General features: G+C 28.4%; 1 protein-coding gene across 1 annotated transcript; it reads right to left on the reverse strand.

Annotated features, from left to right (window-relative positions):
* Positions 1-486: 486 nt before the first annotated feature.
* On the reverse strand, positions 487-5,695 carry LOC101503350 (probable methyltransferase PMT11). Its single transcript, XM_004490847.4, has 9 exons — positions 4,913-5,695; positions 4,190-4,339; positions 3,831-4,101; positions 3,361-3,471; positions 3,111-3,270; positions 1,946-2,203; positions 1,737-1,859; positions 1,544-1,621; positions 487-1,146 (listed from the first exon to the last, which is right to left on the reverse strand). Exons 1-9 carry the CDS (start codon positions 5,516-5,518, stop codon positions 948-950), a joined length of 1,956 nt encoding a protein of 651 aa, XP_004490904.1. The 5' UTR covers positions 5,519-5,695; the 3' UTR covers positions 487-947.
* Between the last annotated feature and the right edge of the window lie 14,646 nt (positions 5,696-20,341).

Consider the following 20,341-nt stretch of genomic DNA (forward strand, 5'->3'; position numbering starts at 1 on the left):
AGTTTTGTTAATAGATTAATGGAGTAGTTTTCATTAAAAAAAAAGAAGATTAATGGAGTAGTTACTTTAAAATGCAATTATAAAGTATATTAATATGTGGATTATGTTTATAATCATTGTAGAAATCATCTTTGCAACATTAACTATATGTGGATTATGTTTATAATCATAAAATTTTAAATACTAAATTAAGTATTTACTCATGTAATAAATATACCAGTTAATCTGTCAAAAGCCAAAGTTTGTTTCAACTGAACATTTGAATGATACTTTAACTATTTTATTCAGAATCTCGTATAAACTTCTAGTTGATGAAGATAAGTTTAAAAATTGGATATTAAAGATTGGATTTAAAATAAAAAACAAAATCATACGGTTGAAAGAGTAGTAGATTTACAAAAGTAAATGCGTCAAGTATTTCATATTCAACGATAAATAGACTACAAAAAATCATATTAAGCCGTTCAAAATATGAACAAAAATAAATAAATAAATAAAAGTTGATCTATTATTTGTATAGGAATCCAATGAAAATCCATAAATTCATAGAGAACACCAGAAGGAAAAAATATAGATAAAAATACAAAGTACAACTAAGATCACAATTCACATAAAATAAAACCTATTTAAGAACACGAAACTAAAATGTTTTGAACTAGACATTAATGAACAATATAAAAGAAACCCGGCCTTAAACTTTGTAATATACAAATAAATTGAACTTTACAAACAAGTCAAATGATACACTATACCTAATCAGCTCTTGCGATCTGATGTCAAGAATAAAAAAAAATCATTGCCTCCAGAGTCTCTACACGCTTTTAAGGAAGCAAGTGAGATATTTACACTTGCAAAGTCTTAAACTTGTGTTGAATTCCTCATTGCAGCTGTAGGGATCAATTCAGAAACCAAGAACGAGTTTTACAGCCCCAATTGCAACAACCGCATCATAGGTGCTTATCACAAACCAAAACTCTATAACTTGCATGTGGACCCTCCGGCGTATCTCGCAGCGTGGCTTGCCAGCCGATAGCCTTGGCAATTTCCACAAGCTCATCCATGATAGAAAGAGAATCGCGGATGTATACATGCCCACCAGGTCTAAGTATCCGATCCATCTCAAGCATGATTGATGAGACATTGCATCTGATATGAGAGAAATGAAACTCATAGTAAGAAATCACTGCATAAGTACTCTTAACATACACAAATAAAAATACAGTAAACCTATACACGTTTCTTATTTTTAAAAAGCATTTTATTCATAATATATGCATCAGTGGACAATGAGTAATGAACAATTCAATATTACCAAATATAATTTTTTTTAAGATGGACAAAAATTGAGATTCCTATGGAATGAGTGTTAGAATTTAATGATATTATACTATATGCTTATTTCAGTAGATCATTAAGGAGTATATAATCATGCTTCTAATGGAGAGAATACCAAAACTTTTATTTTGTCAATCCACATTTAAGGACAACCTGACATATTTTCATTACAATACTCAGTTTTTAATTCTATCAACACGAAGAGTACCTTTTCTTCTCAAAAGAAAGCAGGTTTGCAGCATGCAAAAGATCATAAGTTCTTGGATAAGTGTCAAATGGTTCACACCTGAATTAGAAATCATAAATAGTGAAATATTACTAATGCTGAAAAGTTCACAAAATATTGCTACAAGTTATTTAGTATGTCTTTAATATAATTTTGAATATGATCAACAAAGTACCAGTCATGCATAACTCCAATCAGACCACGGTCATATATCACAGGCAAGGTGTTTGGACCACTAATAGGAACAACATTCATAACCCAGCTGTTGAGATTTTGATCAATCAATGCAGCCGCAAATCTGCAAAATACTCAAAATTATTGAAGATAATAAGAAAATCCTAAAGTCATATTTTACACAAGAAAGGAAATAGGATAAAACAATACCCTCCAAAACCAGATCTCATGTCCATAACATTTCTTAATCTCATCGTCTTCCAATGTAAAGCACCTACATAATTTGTTATTATCTCATTCCAATATTTTGATTCGGCCTTAAAAAGCTCTTTTCTGGATATGGAAGCATCAAGTTTTATGCTTTGGAGCCTATCAGGTGAAGTTTGCAATCGTGCAGGCCATTTGGTAAGATTTGCTCCATAGCCATTCTCAGGCAATGGAGAGATGCATGCCTTTAGATTAACGTACCTAAATTGACAAAGCAAATAATTAAATACCCAATTAAAGGCCTGTAAAATGTAATAAAACACAAGCATGAAAATATATTATCAAGTTTAACTCAAAGTGTAAACTTATCCAGATTTTCCCGTGACTGGCATAGGATTAAGGGAGTTTCTAGATATAAATTCTATGAGATTGGAGGTAGAAAGTAGATACCCTATACAAATGTGTATAAACAGGTTCGATCACATATTCTGCTTCTGAAGTCTTAAATATCCATCATTTAGTTTCCGGTTTATTTTTCTCTTCAGCTTATTTTGTTTCTTTTTTTTACTTAGACAAAGAAGAAATTAACTTGCCCACAATTTTTGTGCGCACTTCAGTAAACCTAGAAAAGCTTGACAATAAATAATTGTATGTTAAAAAATAAAAAATAAACATTGATAACAAAATAGAAATTGATTATATAAAGGCTTCTGCAAATTGTTGATCTTGGCCTTGTAGACACTGCATGGCCATTTTTATAATCATTGGTTGGGTTTTAAAAATCATAGCTTCAGAAATATGAATTGTGGACAATACAAAGGCCTTTCTTAATCCTTGATCATGGGCTTCTATGTAGAGCATAATTTTATTCATATTCATAGTTTATCACAAAAATTTATAGCTTCAATGAAGTTATCTAGATGAAAAAAATGGAGCTTCACTTGGTTTTTTTTTTTTTTGATGAAAAAAATAGTGGTTTAGCATTTAATATCAAAGAAGGAACTAATTAATTCTACATTTCCCGGTTGTTTCAACCTATGTATTACTAAAACACACCTATTATTTACTCGTTGATTCCATTGTGGAAAGATCTATCACATTAGACCATCATAGTAAATTTTACATATTATTTGTGGCACAAATTATCACGAATGCAAGAACATTATACCAGATATTTTCTGGGTCATCACTTGGGTCACACAGTGGAGGTTTAGTTTCTGCCTCACGGTTTACATAGCAGCTATTGTCGGAGGGTTTCTGCCATATTGCAACATACCCATCTTTTTTCAAAAAGTTCCAGCAAAGACGAGTAGTAAGATTAAGCATCTCTGAAGATTAAAAAAAATAAACCGATGTTACACGCAATGGATGCAGGCTGCAATTTTAGGAATACAGATCTAGACCAATTTGAAACATACCTTCCCATTGTTCTTCTAAATTTTGCTCATGTTTATAAACTGGTTGGGCAGCCCAGACAAAGTACCCTCCTGCCCTTAGCATCCTATTAACTTCAAGCAGCAAAATACCATCTTCATCATGGGTAAAAAAGGTGTTAGATGAAACTCAAAGTAAGCAACTGAAACAAAGACATGAAGGAGACATTGAAATAGCTCTCTTCTTTTATTTCACAGACAGTTGTTTGAGAATAAGATTTCCAGGTAAGCCCCGCTCACTCCCATTTCTCTTCCCTACTAACAAGCCAGTCATGATATCAGGTAATGATTGATTTTCCAGAATGTGGATTTTATGAAAGATTCTTTATTATGATCTGTATTAATTTTCCAGAATTAAAAAGTCCATATGTATAATTTATGACGTCATTCATACCATAAAAAGTAGAAGCTAAAAAATGAGAGGGCTAAGAGTTGAAATTCATGAAAACCCATACCATCTCGAGTCCAATTAATTCTGCAGCGCGAACAATGTATCAAATCAAAGGCTTGACTTGGATATAATAAACGTCTAGTTGCAAATGCTGCCACCATTGCTGGGACACCCCGCTCAAGAGCAAATTGGATCTGATTCTCATGAACATCCTTTGGAGCAATGGACATGGTTATGACATTTCTTGACAATAAGTATGCACCAAAACTAGCTACACCGCAACCCACATCAAGAGCAACTCTTATATTCTGACCAAACATGATGTCAGGAACCATCTACAGCATGTGGATGATAAACATCAGAATTGTTGAAGATTCATATACACTGTCAAGAAATGTGAAAGGGAAGTACATAGTGAGTGACCTTAGAAATATGATCCAAGTATTGATCTGCTCCATGTATAAATTGGGTGCCACCCCCTGGAAATTTAAACTTATTCTTGTCTCTGGTAATCCAATTTTGACCCCCTTTATCTTCCACAAGACGAGTGTGGGGAACATTACTGTACCACACCTACGAGAGAAAAAAGCATAACATTGCATTGAAAAACCAATGTAAAGCCACCTCTGTCCTCTGCCCCACAGAAAAAGATATTTGAGTGAATATAAAATTGAGAAAATTATAATCCACACCCTGAGAAAATTGTAGTGTAAACTGATACTCAATAAAAATTTATTGTTTTGCCACATTAACCAAATCTTAAAATATACGTTACAACTTAGAAAATTTGAGTGTTCTCTCATTGAATGTCATTGTAAAAATGGTTTATACTACTAGTAATCTGCATCCTCATCAAACTCTAATTATATTAAATAACTAGAACTATAACAGGACTCAGATTCTCTGCAGTTGTATTATCACACAGACACAGCAATCGATCTCAGCTATTGATTTGAGATCGGTACACATTACAAATGCACATCCACTAAAACAATCTCAACCAGTAACCGAGATCAGACGGATGTGAGTTGTAACTGTGTCACGCAGTTACAGCATGGAATCTATTTCCAACTATAACTATAAAGAGTGATCTTCCCGAAAGTTCTCGTGTTCACCTCTTCATCAACCACATAAAGAGAAATGTACCTCGTCTCGGCTTCTAGGCCATGGAATTGGCGAACGATAACCTTGGGGCGGCGGAACCAAGCAGCTAACCCGTTTCTCCTCAACAGGACAATGCCTCTCAAACCTCTCCCCTCTCTCCATCGATTCCATTTTCCCAATACCTTCTAAATTATCCAAACACGGTATATACTCACTCATACTACTCGAACACACCACAAACTTCTTCACCTCAAATTTCAATTCATGATCATTACCATGCACAGTTAAATGATCCAGCCCTGGTTCATTCACCGTCTCCGGATCAAATTCTCCCACCTCAAACTCATCGGACATCGTTCCATCCTCATTCAGAATCCCTAATATCTTTATTTTAAGGGATTCTGTGGTTTCTAGGGTTTGTGTTTGGTTATGATTGATTGAAGTGGAGATATTGAAAGTTTTGTTGAAATTGGGGGAAGTGGAGACTTGATTGGATGTTGTTGTAACTGATGAGAAGAAGATGAGTTGTTGGTAGTGGTTAGAGGAGTGTTTACCGATGTAGAAGAAAGTGAGGGCGACGATGAAGAATGCGATGATTTTGATGATTACGGTGGTTCCGAATGAATGGCCATTGTTGTAGGGTTTCATGGTTTGATAAGGAGATAGAGGAATGGAGGGTGTGAGTGTGGGATCCTTGAATGAAGATGAAGAAGAAGGTTGTGAGAGTGAGTGAGTTTTGGTTTTGAGAGTGATGATAATAACAGAATTTCATAACTAACGTCAACTGCGCCGCGGGAGCTGTATTTGCTTTCTTTCTTTAATTGCGACACTCCATTTTTTTTTAAAAAATTTAAAAAAGACAAAGGTTAATTTGTCCGAGTCTAGAATGAAATTGATTTTTTTTAAATAAACTGAAATGCTATTATTATTATAATGGTAATATTTTTATCTATATAATTTGTTTTTATTTTTTGTTATGATTTTATGTTTTCTTTTTCTAATAACTTTTTTTTATATAATTCATTTTTCTTCATTTTTTATGGTATTTAAATTGTAGATAATAAAAAAATTAAAAACCACTAGTTCTTCTTTCTCCATGGATGAAAGCTTAAACCTAGTGATTTTTAAATGTCTGAAAAAAAGTTATTTTTAAAGTTGTTCCAACTAAAAAGAATTTTGAAAGATATATATAAATACAACTTCTTTATATGGGTTGATGAGACTAAGAAACTAGGTTTTATATTTTTGAGAAATAGACCAAGATGTGTGAAAGACAAAGTTGTTGGGCAAGGTTGACAATTTGGTAAAAAAAAATCCCCAACCAAGACCAATGAAGCTGATCATGTTTGGAAAACAAAAATGATGGACAAACTAGTCTCATTATCTAAGGATCACGGATGTGAAGAGGTGTGAAAGGCAATGTAGATGGACAAAGTTGAGCCATTAGGAAATGAAGTCAAAATATTAAAGTATATTTTGGCAATAATGTTTATATTTTGAACCATTGATATGGGAGACATTAGTTTGAATGTGTTCATATAACATTGTTGCTGGAAATATAAAGTATTCAATTTATAACTTATAAGCAAATAAGTCTCCAATGAATTACAATCACAAGCAAATTACCTCATGAGACATTAATTTTTAAAATAAATTAAATACCAAAATGCACCAATGAAGCTCATTTAACTATAAATAAGTGTCAGTTACTAAGTAATAAATATTAATTACATCATCCAAGATATATCATAACATCATCAAAATAAGTGTCAAGTATATCATCTAAATGATTATTAAAAGAGTGATTAATAAGTAATAAATGTCAATTATATCATCCAAAATAGAAAATCATCAACAAAACAAAAAACATGATTCAAAATATTTCATTTTTCAACTGTTTCATTCTTCTTGAGCTAAGTGTAGGAAATAACACTCTAATAACTAGTGGTTCAGGAGCTAATCTTGCCATGGGTGGTGGTGCTCTAATGGGAGGATGTGGTGTATTTGAGTGGTGGTGTAGGTCTCCTAATGGGTGGTGGCGCATTCATGAATGATGGTGTATCTCTCCTGATGGATGGTGACCTTACAATAAACTCATCAGGGTATACACTGATCATCTAAGTTCATATATTTTAACATGCAAAAATCAGAATCAATATACACAAATCAGTTCTTGAAATGACTCACTTGCTAGCAATTTCGTCTCTATAATTATATTACAAATTGCAATATAGTCCTAGAGTTTTCATTCTTATTTTAGGCTCTTGATGCATTTCCTTGGATAGACACCTACCTCTTGAGATAATATTTGATCTTGATGAATGGGTCCAAATTATGAAAGTGGTATTTTCGTTTAGCTTTGTGCCTCAGTTTGGGAAAGAAAATTAGAGAAATCATGAGCAACCTTTGAGATAACAATATAGCAAATTAAGAAAAACTGAGAAACGAGAATGAGGGAAAAGAGGAAATGAAAATGGAGAAGTTTCCTTTAGCAAGGGGTATGAAAAAGTTGTCTTCCAAAGTTCTTTATAGTTGCAGTAACTCTAACAACAACTTTTATTTCACAATGACATTTGATAATCCTCGGGTTCAAGCTTTCACCAATGAAGAAAAAAGAATAAGTGATTGTTGATTCTTTCATTTTTTTATGATTTGAACACCATGAAAGAGAAAGAAAAATGTATGATATAAATGAAGGTTCTTAGAAGAAGAATGTATGAAATCGTGTAATAAGAACAATAATAGATTATATAGATGAAAATGTTACTGTTGTAATGATGACAAAGTTTCAATTTTTTTATAAAAAATTAAGCTTCAATTTTGTTTTTAAAATTGGGCAAATTAGTCCATTCGTCTTTCCAAAATCGAGAAAATTAGCCCTTCATCTTTCCAAAATTTGACAAATTAACTTATCTCTTACGTGACAATGAGTTGGCTAATAGCTAAACTCACCACGTAAGTAGTTAATATCCACATCAACCTCACAATGGATCAAACTAACAAGAGAACTATATTGTTCTACGCTTTTCAATTTTTAAGGTAGTATTTATTTATTTTAAAAGGGTATACGCTTGACCCCTACAATTTCATGAGACAATTTGATAATTTACTCGTTGTTTTTTAAAAGAGAAAAAAAAAAAAGACAAATTTTCTATAAAAAAATATCACTATTTATTGACCAAATGATCGGTTGCACATTTGTCCACATGGGCAATTAACGTGTACATCAACAAATTTAACGTTGTCAAAAAACAGAAGTGGACAAAGAGAACCAAGTTGAAGCGGGTCACAAAGTCATTGACCTATTTGATGGTTTACTCAAATGACAACACATTTTCTTTTTAAAAAAATATCCCATTGTTTGGTATCACCAAAAGTGAATGAAGATAGAAAAATACGTAGCTGAGTCTCACAAAGATTATTTCTCTCCATTTTGAAAAGAAATGTACCCTATTATATTTTTGTCATATACTAACTACACAATGGACTATTTTTGTCATTTTTATATCATTTTTTCTCTCTAATTTTCTACACAATCAAACAAAGAAAATGAAAATGTTTATCTTTCTTTTCTTTAACTTTCTCTCCAACCAAACAACTAAAAATGTTCATTTTATTTTTCTGTTATCTTAATTTCTTCTAACTTTGTTTTTCATTACCTTTTCCCCCTCTCATTTTCTTTTAAAAAATCAAACATAACATTCATGATGTATTTGTTTTTTAAAGTAATTTTTTCAAACCAAATTTCATAAACCTGCCACACTTGATTAATTACATACAAAATATGGTTAATTCGATTGAATAGATAATTGATTTAGATCACGTTAAACGTTGTGATTAATCGTATAGTTGAATTAATTATGTTTTTGCGGTGATTTGAACTAACTATTTACTTAATCAAATTAAACACATTTTTGCATGTGATTACCCAGTGTCATGCAAGTGTACAAAAATGGTGTTAGTGTATTACTTTTTTTCTTTTATCAAATTTGATTTTGACAAAAATACATCATTAGTCTTTTAACTTTAATTTTGTTCCCTCTTAAAGTAGTTTTTTTTTCTCGATTTGGTTACATTTAATTAGCATCATTAATCATTAAGTTATATTAAATCACACATGTAGTATTTTATGTTTGACAACTTTCTCTAGTTACCTTAATGATATTGGACTCTTAATAATTATAAGCTTACATGTTATGTAATTCGATACTCCGTAGTCTTTAACTTTGGTATGAAATTGGTCTTTTGAGCTCATCATCAAATTAGTATTTGTTGGTTGGAGTTAAGTTTTCAAGTGTATTGTTGAGTTGTGATTGACTTTAAATAACTTGGATGAGACTGAATTATTTCAACGCATGTTTGGTTTCACAGTAAAATTGACAAAATAACAATGAGTCGCTATAATTTTGTAAAAGTATTGTGATTTAGTCGATTCTACTGTGAAATAAAACATATAGACTCAACATTAATATCACCTTTAATTTTTATGTCCATTTCAAAGCTTCAATATTCTTTAGAGGGATGTGACTTGTTTCAAGGCTTCCAGCAATTTAATAGATTTGATGGGGATCCTAGCATAGGATATAGAGTATTGGTAGAAGTCATTTATTGAGTCATTGATCTTCAACAACATAACACAGTTCTTTCAATTCTAGGTAGCTAATTTCTCCATTTCCTTATAAAGAAATAAAGAATCAATATTGCATTAAGAAAATGGAATGTCATCTAGAATGATAAAAGTTGTTTATGTGACATGTGATGTCATCTCATTTTTATTCACTTAATCCCGATTACTTCATAAACTCAACACCCAAATCTTTATAATACAATCACTTTTTTTTCTTTCTATAGGTCTCATGTAGTAGGCAAACATTTCAATTCAAGAACTAGTTTGGCTAAACATAATAAATCCAAATTCTTTGTAACACACCGAAATGTCCCACACATTTCTTAAAAATCTAGACTAATGATAATTTATTGACATTCATACTTTTTAATCACTTGACTGCCTTTCAAGAACAATACCATAAAGGCTCAATAGATAAAAAACAAACAATACCTAAAAAAATGTGCAATACAATGAGTTAGGGTTGAAAGAAAATAAAGTATTTATAAAACTTATACTAAATACTCATAAGTAACATTATACAATAGTTCAAAGTAACTAAGTTACATTTATATAAACTACACTAAACTAATATATTGTTATAGTTTCGCATAAGTATTGACATCAAACATACATCTTATTTGCATTATATAACTAGTAAAGTAATACTCATCAAGACTTAGAGACAAGAGGGAACTTAGGCCAAAGAAAAGCACCCATAGCAAACTCTCTTTTGTAGGCCAAATCACCATTTGTAGGCAACCCATATTCCTTAAGGAGACGATCAAGTTTCCATTCAGGCATGTTTTGGTAGTCTTTCTCTGTGTATCTTGGATAGTGAAGAGGCATTTGAAAGTAGCTAACATCATTCTTTTTTGGACTCTCCATATTTGACCTCTTCTAGACACAATTTGAATATCCTAATTATATTATAATATATGTTTTTTGTGAAAAAATAAAAGAAATTGGTGTATTCAATGTTTTGAAGGAGAGATAGTATATATATTTGGTGTGTTAAAATAAGTTGATGCAAGGTTCTGTTGGCATGAGAGGTATCACATGAATGAGTTGGGTTACCTTCTTTCTCACGCATTTGATAACTTGAGTCATTCATAGCATGTGTCCGTGTGCATGTGTGTGTCTTGGAGAGCAAGATAAATAATTCTACTTCTATAAACAATTATTTTTTGTTGAAATTTTATATATTTAATTTTAATTTTTTACCTAGATACATTAATTTTTTATATATAATTTTTGTTTATATTTTATTTTTGAGAAATCATTAAAAGTAAAGAAAGGTAAATATAAGTAGATAAGGCGATCGTAAAAGTAATTGGAAATTAGTCAAGTGCTAAGAAGTTGAGTTTTTCTCGTACACTTCAACTATTATTTGATTTCTTTAAGTTAATTATTGTTCAAAATTTGTGTGAACTGGTAATTTGACTCAATAACAACAAATTCTCAATCTTAAAGAAAAAAAACACCAAGTGAGAGATAAGGGGATAAAAAGTGGCGGTTATTTTCTAAGAGCAAAGATACAAAGAGAAGTAATAAAAATAACACAAAAACAATAAATGATCAGGTCAACCAACGTGAGAATAACAAAGATAATTTATAAATCTCATACACGTTTGTGCAAGGATAGTCGATTGAGGCAATTAAAACACAACCTTTTGTTGATTTATAGCCATGATGGCTAATAGAATTTAAGCTTTGACATTTAGTCTATACATATTAATTGAATTGTCATTTTAAGTATCATCAATCAAATCAAAATCTATTTTTAGATATAGTTGTTATCTTTACTTTACACACACTAATGTTTTATTTAGTTTGGTGTTACTAGTTAGTAAATGTTTCTCATCACTTAATTTAATTATTTTTGGAGTAGTTAAGAAATCTATAAAAAGAAAAAAAAAATCTCAATATAATCGTTTAAAGTAAAAAGAATTACTTGTTGAAAGCTTTTAACTAACTTTACGGCTAACCTTCAAGTTTCAAAACAATTCTTAAAAACTTTAAGCTTACAATGATTTTCTTTTTTAAGAAATAATGATAACCATTACTTACGAAAAAATGTGTACCTTAAATGAAGTCATTGCATTGAAGATCTTTAAATTAGAATCTAATTATATCAATTAAAACTTCATTAAATAAATAAATAAAATATTATGAATTACAAATTAAAATAGATGACTATTAATGAGGATTAAGTCTAGTGAAATGAGTTAAATTTTCATAATGTAATGAATACGAGTTCAGATGTCTAACGTAAGAAATACCTACATTTAATACTAAACACAACTCAACATAATATATTTAATGGAAAAACCTATAAAAACAAATATAGATGATTAAGATCACCGGTACCTTGCAGTCACTATTTGATCTTAGGGGATTGATTTTTGTAGGTAGACTAATGATTTTCAAATATTTATGGTTAAAGTTCTTTATTTTTTTTTCTTTCGATTTAGTCATTTATTTTAATTTTAAGTGACAATTTGATTTTTATGGTTTAAAATGTCAACAATGTTATCCTTTTTTTTATAAAAATTCAAAAAAATCATCAAAATTTTCAAACAAAACCTATAAAATTAATAATCATCTTCAATATAATACAAATTTCATCAAATGCATAACTCAAATATTCAAATAAACTCATATTTTCATCTCCAACAACATCAAATAAAGAATGAAAATATGAAATTTTTTAAAGATTTAAGTTATGAATTTGATTAAATTTCCATTTTATTGAAGATGATAATAAATTTTATGGATTTTGTTTGAAAATTTTGAAGATTTTTTGAATTTTGTAAAAAAAAAAAGAACAACATTGTTGACATTTTAAAACATAATATATCAAATTATCACTTAAAATTAAAATAAATGACCAACTAAAAAAAGAGATAAAAGACTAAAACTTTATCTAAAATTAAATTAAGGGACTGCGGATATAATTTAATCAATATTTATAGAGTAAATTACATGTTTATACATAAACCAACTAAAAACAATTACATTTTTATAATATACAATAATACATTAAATAAAAACAAATAGTTTATTTAAATTTTTGTTAAAACAATCATAGATTAAATTTTATTTATCTTCTAATCCAACTCTAGATTTTTATAACTAGTTTCTCTTAACAATTGGCCGGTTAAAAATCAAAACAAAGTAAAAACATATGGTTGGCAAAAAGATAAAAAGAGAGTCATAATCTTTTATTCTTAAAAAAATACCAAGGCTAGCTAATATAATTAGAACACCATAAAAGGTGGTCGCGCGATGGTTGTCATGATGGTATCATAAATATTAAAAATTAATTAAAGGGTGGCTATACTAAGATTAATTATGACCTATTTTATTGGGTATATATACATGACATCCTCTAAATCATCATTCTCATTCATTTAACATTAAATGAAAAATAAAAAATGTATACAATCATATATTTTTATTTGCTTCCTTTATAAATTGAGTAACATAAAAATGGAAACTTTTCACATAATAGAAATCCACTTTCAATAGAAAAATATATATGTGAACATTTTTCAGAAAACAAAAACCGACATTTTATATAAAATTAAAAATAAAAAAAAGAGGCCATTCTATATAAAACTTACTATAAATAAATCAAAATTCAAATAAATATGAATATTTTGAATCAATTTCAATTTTCTACATCTAAGATTAATTAGGACCTATTTTATTAGGTAAAATATACACATGACATCCTCTAAATGATCTTTCTCTCTAATTCATTTAGCATTAAATATATTTTACAAATCAAACAAAAATATTCTTCAACCATATATTTTTTATTTGCCTCCTTTGTAAATTGAGTAGCATAGAAATGGAAATTTTCATAAGAATAGAAATATAAACTTCTCAATAGAAAAATATATATGTGAACATTTTCAAAGTAAACAAAATCTGACACCTATTTAATGTCATTCCATATAAAACCTATTATAAATAAATCAAAATTCAAATAAATATGAATATTTTGAATCAATTTCAATTTTCAACATTAATTTGTAATAAAATATGACATCTATAATAAATAATATTTTTTTATTTAAAAATAATAATAAATAACACCATAATTAACTCATACAATTGTGATATTCTAAATTTGAATTCGAGAAAAGATATAAAATTTAATAATATTATATTTATCAATTGAGCTAACATAATAAAAGCAATTAAATGTATAATATTACTCAATTAATTAATACAAATGATCTCACATTTTCAAGTAATTTCTTGTGTGTCTCTATTTGAGAATGTTTAACTCTTCCTCTCACACTTTCTAATGTTTTTTATATTTTTATTGCTAATTGTTTATTTTATTTTTTTCATGTTAGATACACGGTATAATATTTTCTCCTTTAGGAGTTGTCAAACTGTTTGATGGTTCGAGAGGGAACAGATAAATTGAATGATAAAGAGATATGAATTCATCTTCTCTAGTAAAAACTAACAATTGACTACTAATTAATTAATGTTGACCATTTATAAATAAAATAAAATAAAATTACAGTTCTTATTTTATGTGCTCTGATGCTAACTTTCAACAGACAAATTCAAGGTTTTCTTTTGGGCTTGGACCAAATTTGGATTATTGGGCCGATTATTTATGCGACTACAATTTCTGGGAAATGATACACCCCAATTTATATTCCTACCCATATATTTTATGCAAACTATTTATTTTATTCTTTTCAATTAAAAAAAAACGAGTACTTTAAATTCAACTTGAATTTCGAAAAACTTTAAAAAAAAGTTTTTCGGAAGACTTGTGTTTTAGGAAATTGACTTTTGTGTACCTAATTTTTTTATAAAATTTTTCAGTACATAAATGCATTTTTAAAAATTTAAACTTTATGTATTAGAAAATTTAATTTAGTTTTTCGGAACACGTTTATGTACTGGAGAACTTTAAAAAAAGTTTTCCAAAATACAAATGTCTTTCAGAGAATTTAAAAGGTTTTCGAAATACAAATCTTTTTTTAAGTTTTTTGAACACATATGTGTTTCGAATTTTTGTTTTCAATTTTTCAGAACACAGAGATATAAAAAATATATAAAGTTTGACATTTTTTTTCTTTTTAACAAAGGGTAAAATTGGGATATGAAGTAAAATCTTCCGATATCTTTTCTTCTTACTTCTTCTCTCATTATTTTGGGTCATACATTAGTTTCTGAGTGATGTTAAAACTTTTGATTTTTTTTCGAATTTCAACATTTGGTAGGGTAAAATTTTAATTTAATAGTAAAAATGAAATTAATGATGTTTCCAGAAACTCTAACATGATTGTGTTTTTACCGCATTTTAAGTAAACATTGAAGAGTAGATGACCGATCACCTAATTAATTTCTGAACAAAAATGAAACAAGTATTTTTTTTTTTTTGTCTATAGATCAAATGATATAATTATGACCAGAAACTCAAACACAATTTTGAGGTCCTGAGTTCAAATCAAAGACATAGTGTGCAATTTAACAATATCGACATTTGTCAGTTGAGTTAGAACTTAAGGATAAACAAACTCTTTTTATTTATGAGAAAAACAAAAATAAGATCACAATATGACGATTCTTTTTATTAGGAACAATATTTACGTACATCCATACAACTCATACACCTATTAGACACTATGAGAGATATAAAAATAAAGACAATAGTGTGATATATTGATGATGTGATATAAAGAAAAAAATGAAGAGAAAATAAAGTGTTACATAAATGTAGAAAAATTGTGGGTGTTCGGATATAACAAGTTTTGTATAAATGGAAAAGAGCATAAAAAATTAGATGATGTGTGATATCATTTTTAATTAAAGGTTGAATTTGGCACACGTTATTCTTTATCTTTTTGTGGTGCAAACTAAAACATGGCAAGTAGGAAACATTCCATGAAAGCGAGGCTGGACCAAATAGTCAATTAAATTCTAAGGAAGATGCTTTAAGATCCATTTCTTGTATTTTAGTTCTTAATAAACATTCAATGGCTTCAAATAATATCTTAGACCATTTATTGGTCTTTCATTATCATATTCTGGTTTGAGGTGATATCACAAACCTTTTTTTTATTATAAAAATTTGTGGTTATCTCATGAATAAAACAACTCATCTATACAAATATTTATACACATTATAAAAACAAAACTAATAATTTTTTAGATAATTATGTGTAAATAATCTCTCGAGCCCGATAAAACTTCGTAGATATATTGTAAAATCTATGAAGCACAAATTTTTCTAGAATGGTGAAGTAAGTCTACTGGATACTTACCTGGTAATATATTAATGTATTATTATTTGTCTATTTTAGTTAATTTAATTTGTTTTTGTAAGCAAACACAATTTATGATTTTTTTATAAATTTTTATTGTTATTTAATATTATAATTATACAATTTAATTTTATTAATTAAATTATTAAAAAAATTCATATTTTTATGGACGTATCTATATCTTAATATTTTATAAAATGTAGTATTTTATATTTGTATTGTACCCGACATCAGTAATGTATCAAAAAATTTAATTCCGTTATATTTTCAAAAATAAATTCAAACTCGTAACTAAGGGGTAAACTTTAAAAGAAATATTTTTAGTAAAATAAAACTAAGTTTGTGGAAGAATAAAGAAAAAAAAAATTAATAAAGATCTTCAAATAAATTGACATCGCTCTGCCTTATATTCAAGGTCAATAGGCCTAAAATCAAAGGTATGTCATATTCCTTGTATCAAGTCACAGTTGTCTATTTATGCTCATTTTCTTATGGTTGACATCACATTTGGTGGATCTTGATCTTACCACTAGTTTTAGTGATGGCCTCTTACTAAAAAATCAAGTAGGATATGTTGCTTATATTTAAATGATTTTGGTTAGACAATGTTTGTAAATTGGTCAAATCTTACTCTTAATAGTATATGTACTCTTGAAAATAATTTAAAGTAATAATGTGTCATTCGTATTATATAGTTTTCAATTATGACATTAATTTGTTGAGTTTACATTGGATTGTGATATTTATAAGCGGGAGCAAACATAGTGTGTTACACTTTGACAGAAAGTATATGAAAAATAATCATTCTTGCATATGAAATAATATTTGTTGAGAGAAATTAATTAATCTCTTAAATAAATTTTTGTATCTTAAATTATTAGTCTTTAATTTTTATTTTTATTTTTATTTTTTATCGTGAGACACCTTTACACAACAACAATTTTTTATAAGCTGAGAGTAATTTTAACTTTATAAACTAACTAGTAAGGTTGAATTAGACACAAACTCAATTCATAAGAGGATAAAAAAGCATTTGTTGGGTCATACACAAATGAGCAGTCCAACAAATTTCATGCTAGCTATGTCTAGTTCTATGCATAAAACGGTTAGGAGTCAAATAATTGTTAATCATCTTGACTCAATAACTTCATCGCATTACCTTTTAAAATTGTATTAGACTCTCACATGGATATAGCTTAATCTCAAAAGCTAGTTCTTTGAGTCCGGTTACTTTTTCGTGCCATATTAATGTAAGACTTTCACAACTACATATAAAATTTATAATATAGAAAGACATGCAGTTGCTACAAATTATCTTCTTTATGGTTTGTGCATCATAGTTCGGTGCTAGAAGTCTTCATAAATTTTATCGTCGATTTTTTGGTCTTTATAGTTGAGACAATCACTCGATTGTTATCAATTCTATTAAAATAAAGAAAATGACCGTGTTCGTCAAAACTCAATTCATCAATTAATACAAATTAGGTCTTCGTATCAACCTTTAACTTATACTTTCGAAAAGTATTTTTGATTTTTTAAACATTAATCTACAGTAAATCGTCTATCAAATTTCTATATCGTCGAATTTGTCGAGAAAGATAATGTAAAATTTTATTTGAAAGATACATGCATGTATATGTATGTAACAAAAGATTCATAATATGCCTAAAAAAAGATTCATAATAAACTTTGCAGTAATATTGCCCCCGTAAAACCCTGAATTTAATAATTAACTATTTAGTAATTAAATAGGATTTTAAGAGATTAATTTGATATATATTAAAAATCTTTTAGAATATAAGTGAATCATAGATAAAATTTTAGGAGAATTGGGAAAAATTTAAATACATTTTAACTTCATTTGCGGCGTGGGAGAATTGTCTCGCAGTGCGATGCAACATCATTTCCACAACTTGAACATCGACTCGTATCACAATTCAAAAGACCAGTCTCGCAATGTGTATACATATTTTGTCTCGTAGTGTGAAGATATTTTGGTTTCGTAATGTGAAAGGTCAGTCTCACAATGCAAATACATGTTTGGTCTCATAATGTAAAAATTAATATCGCACAGCGAAGACACATTTTCCAGAATCATGAACTTCATATTTTGTGTTAAGGGTACGTTTCGTAGAATGAGTCAATAAAAAATAAATTTGTGATAAGGGGGCTCACATCATTGTGTGAAGCTTAAATTAGAATGCAAAATATTGTCTTCTAGATCATTATTTAAGATTTTTCATTTTTCACTACTAACATTTTTGTTTTTAAACAACATTTGAAAAATATTGTTAAAAATGAGAATTTTGTTCACCATTTCTCCCTTTTTCATTCTCCACAAAATTATGGAGAAAATAATCACCATCTCCTCCATTTCAATTTCAAAACTCATAACCATGAATATTGGCTTGTTCATACTTTTCTTGCCTAAGAGTAATCTTGAGTGAGCTAGAAATGAACTTTTCTTTGATCATTTGAATGAAATTCATTTCATGCCACATAGTATTAATAGTTCTAATATAGTGTTAAGGTGTTACCTTAAGTAAAGGAAATTTTGTATCATGCTCTAGGATACCTTTTCCATCATTTTGAACTTGTTAGAGACCTCAATGTGATTTTTGGACCATATGTTAAGTTTTACGGATACAATAAATTTTATTCTTGTATCCTTAGAAAGTTAATCCAATTATCTACAACTTCCGTGTTCATACTAAAGTCTATATTATCTACAACTTTCGTGTTTATACTAAAGTCTAATTCGTTCATTTTCTATGGTTAAATTAGTGATGAATATGAACTTCATGTTGTGAGTTTCCTACTTGACATTTATTTACTTAGTGTTTTGTCCATAACATGAGATACACAACTTTTTGAGTGAAATCAAAATCATTAAATTTCTAACATTCATACCTACATTTTTTATGAGGATACTGAGACTTGATTTACCTTTTGCTTCATCGTGTGACAAAATAAATTCGTTGTACAAAATTGAATTTGTATAAGATCAAATCTCTTTGTTTGAACTCACAATGTACACATTTTTTCATCTTGTGATGCAACGTTGACTGGATTAGTATTTAAAATTTTGAATCATATTTCTCCCTCATTCCCTTGAAAATACCAAACATATATATTATATTTTCTCTCTGTTTATACCAAAACCTCGTGAATTCAAGCAACTATTGATGTTCATGCTAGAATGTTAACCTTGGGGAAACTAATATATCCATGAAAACTCATTTTCTTGAGCAATTTCTATAACCACTTTGGAACTCATTCTTAATCCCACCACAAAGACTAATTCATTTTGATATTGGTTTACTAGTAAAACTATCACCTTAAACAAACCCTTAGTTTACCAGTGATAAATTTCCAGCAAACACATTGAAACTTGTTTTCCCTCAACTATCAGCTCCAATATTTTCATAATTTTAAACTTATTATGAGAAATTAATCTCAACCTAAGGCAGTTGTTCTAGTAAAGAGGAACTCTTCAGAAGTATTTTTTCATTAAGTGGTAAAATCTACTTTCTTGACTAAAATTGCTCAAAAAAAGTAGAGACAAAAATCCAACAATTGCAATATTTTAAAGATTAAAAATAGAATTAATCCATATATTTTTTATAAGAGTTTCTATGGTTGATCCATAAATTGAAATATTTTGATACATATATTTTCTAAATTAATAAAATAATGAGTATTCTAATCAAATATAAAATTTTATTTTACCCACACTTTTAATAGATAATATTTAATTATTATAATTCTTAAATAATAAATTCTTTTAAAAAAACTTATTTAATTATTAATGTAAACATCAAATATATTGGTACATGTCAAATTGATACATATACAGTAAAATTTCTATTTCTGATTTATTTATATTTATAAGCTTTTAGTATCTTAGCAAATACCGCTAATTTTGTATTGCAAAAAAGAAAAGCAAATACTTTATTTTTAAGAAAAGAAAAGCAAATACTGTTTATGTACTTCTTCGCAAAACTTTACGTATTTTAGATTAGAGACGTTAGTAGAAGTAACATTGATTCCATTAATTAATTTGTGACGTAGGAGGGTCCATTTGTTGAATTAGTAGATACAGCAGTATATGCTCTATAGATTCATTGTTGGCATAAGTGTCAAGTTACTCAAATGAAGAATAATAAATTGGAATAAAAGAGCATGAGCACATGAATCAATGAATGAGAGTGATTTTGGCCTTCAAATCATAGCATTTTCCATAATATATGACAACTTATCCGAGCCATGTGCAAGTTTACGGAATAACCGACGTTTACAAATTATTAAATATAATTTTTTGTCATTTTCATTCTAATTTTTTTAATTTTAATTTTTGTAATTTTTTTATAATTTTTATAAATTTTGAAATAGTTGTTAATCACATGATATAATTTTATTAAGCTATGACTTCCAGAATGAAAAAATAATAGTTTTTTAAATAATAGAAATTAAATCTAAAAAAAAAATACACTGAATTAAATCAAAACAAAAAGATGTGGTAAGTACAAACACTAAAATCATCTATATACATATTCTTCCCAG

Source organism: Cicer arietinum, chromosome 2 (assembly GCF_000331145.2).
Source record: "Cicer arietinum cultivar CDC Frontier isolate Library 1 chromosome 2, Cicar.CDCFrontier_v2.0, whole genome shotgun sequence".
Lineage (NCBI taxonomy): Eukaryota > Viridiplantae > Streptophyta > Magnoliopsida > Fabales > Fabaceae > Cicer > Cicer arietinum.

Coding starts and splice junctions, on each gene's coding strand:
- LOC101503350 (XM_004490847.4), bottom strand. CDS start 5,518: ATGAAACCCTACAACAATGGCCATTCATTCGGAACCACCGTAATCATC. Junction 3,271..3,360: donor TTTAGAAGAACAATGGGAAG/GTATGTTTCAAA, acceptor TTTAATCTTCAG/AGATGCTTAATCTTACTACT. Junction 1,860..1,945: donor ATGAGATCTGGTTTTGGAGG/GTATTGTTTTAT, acceptor AGTATTTTGCAG/ATTTGCGGCTGCATTGATTG.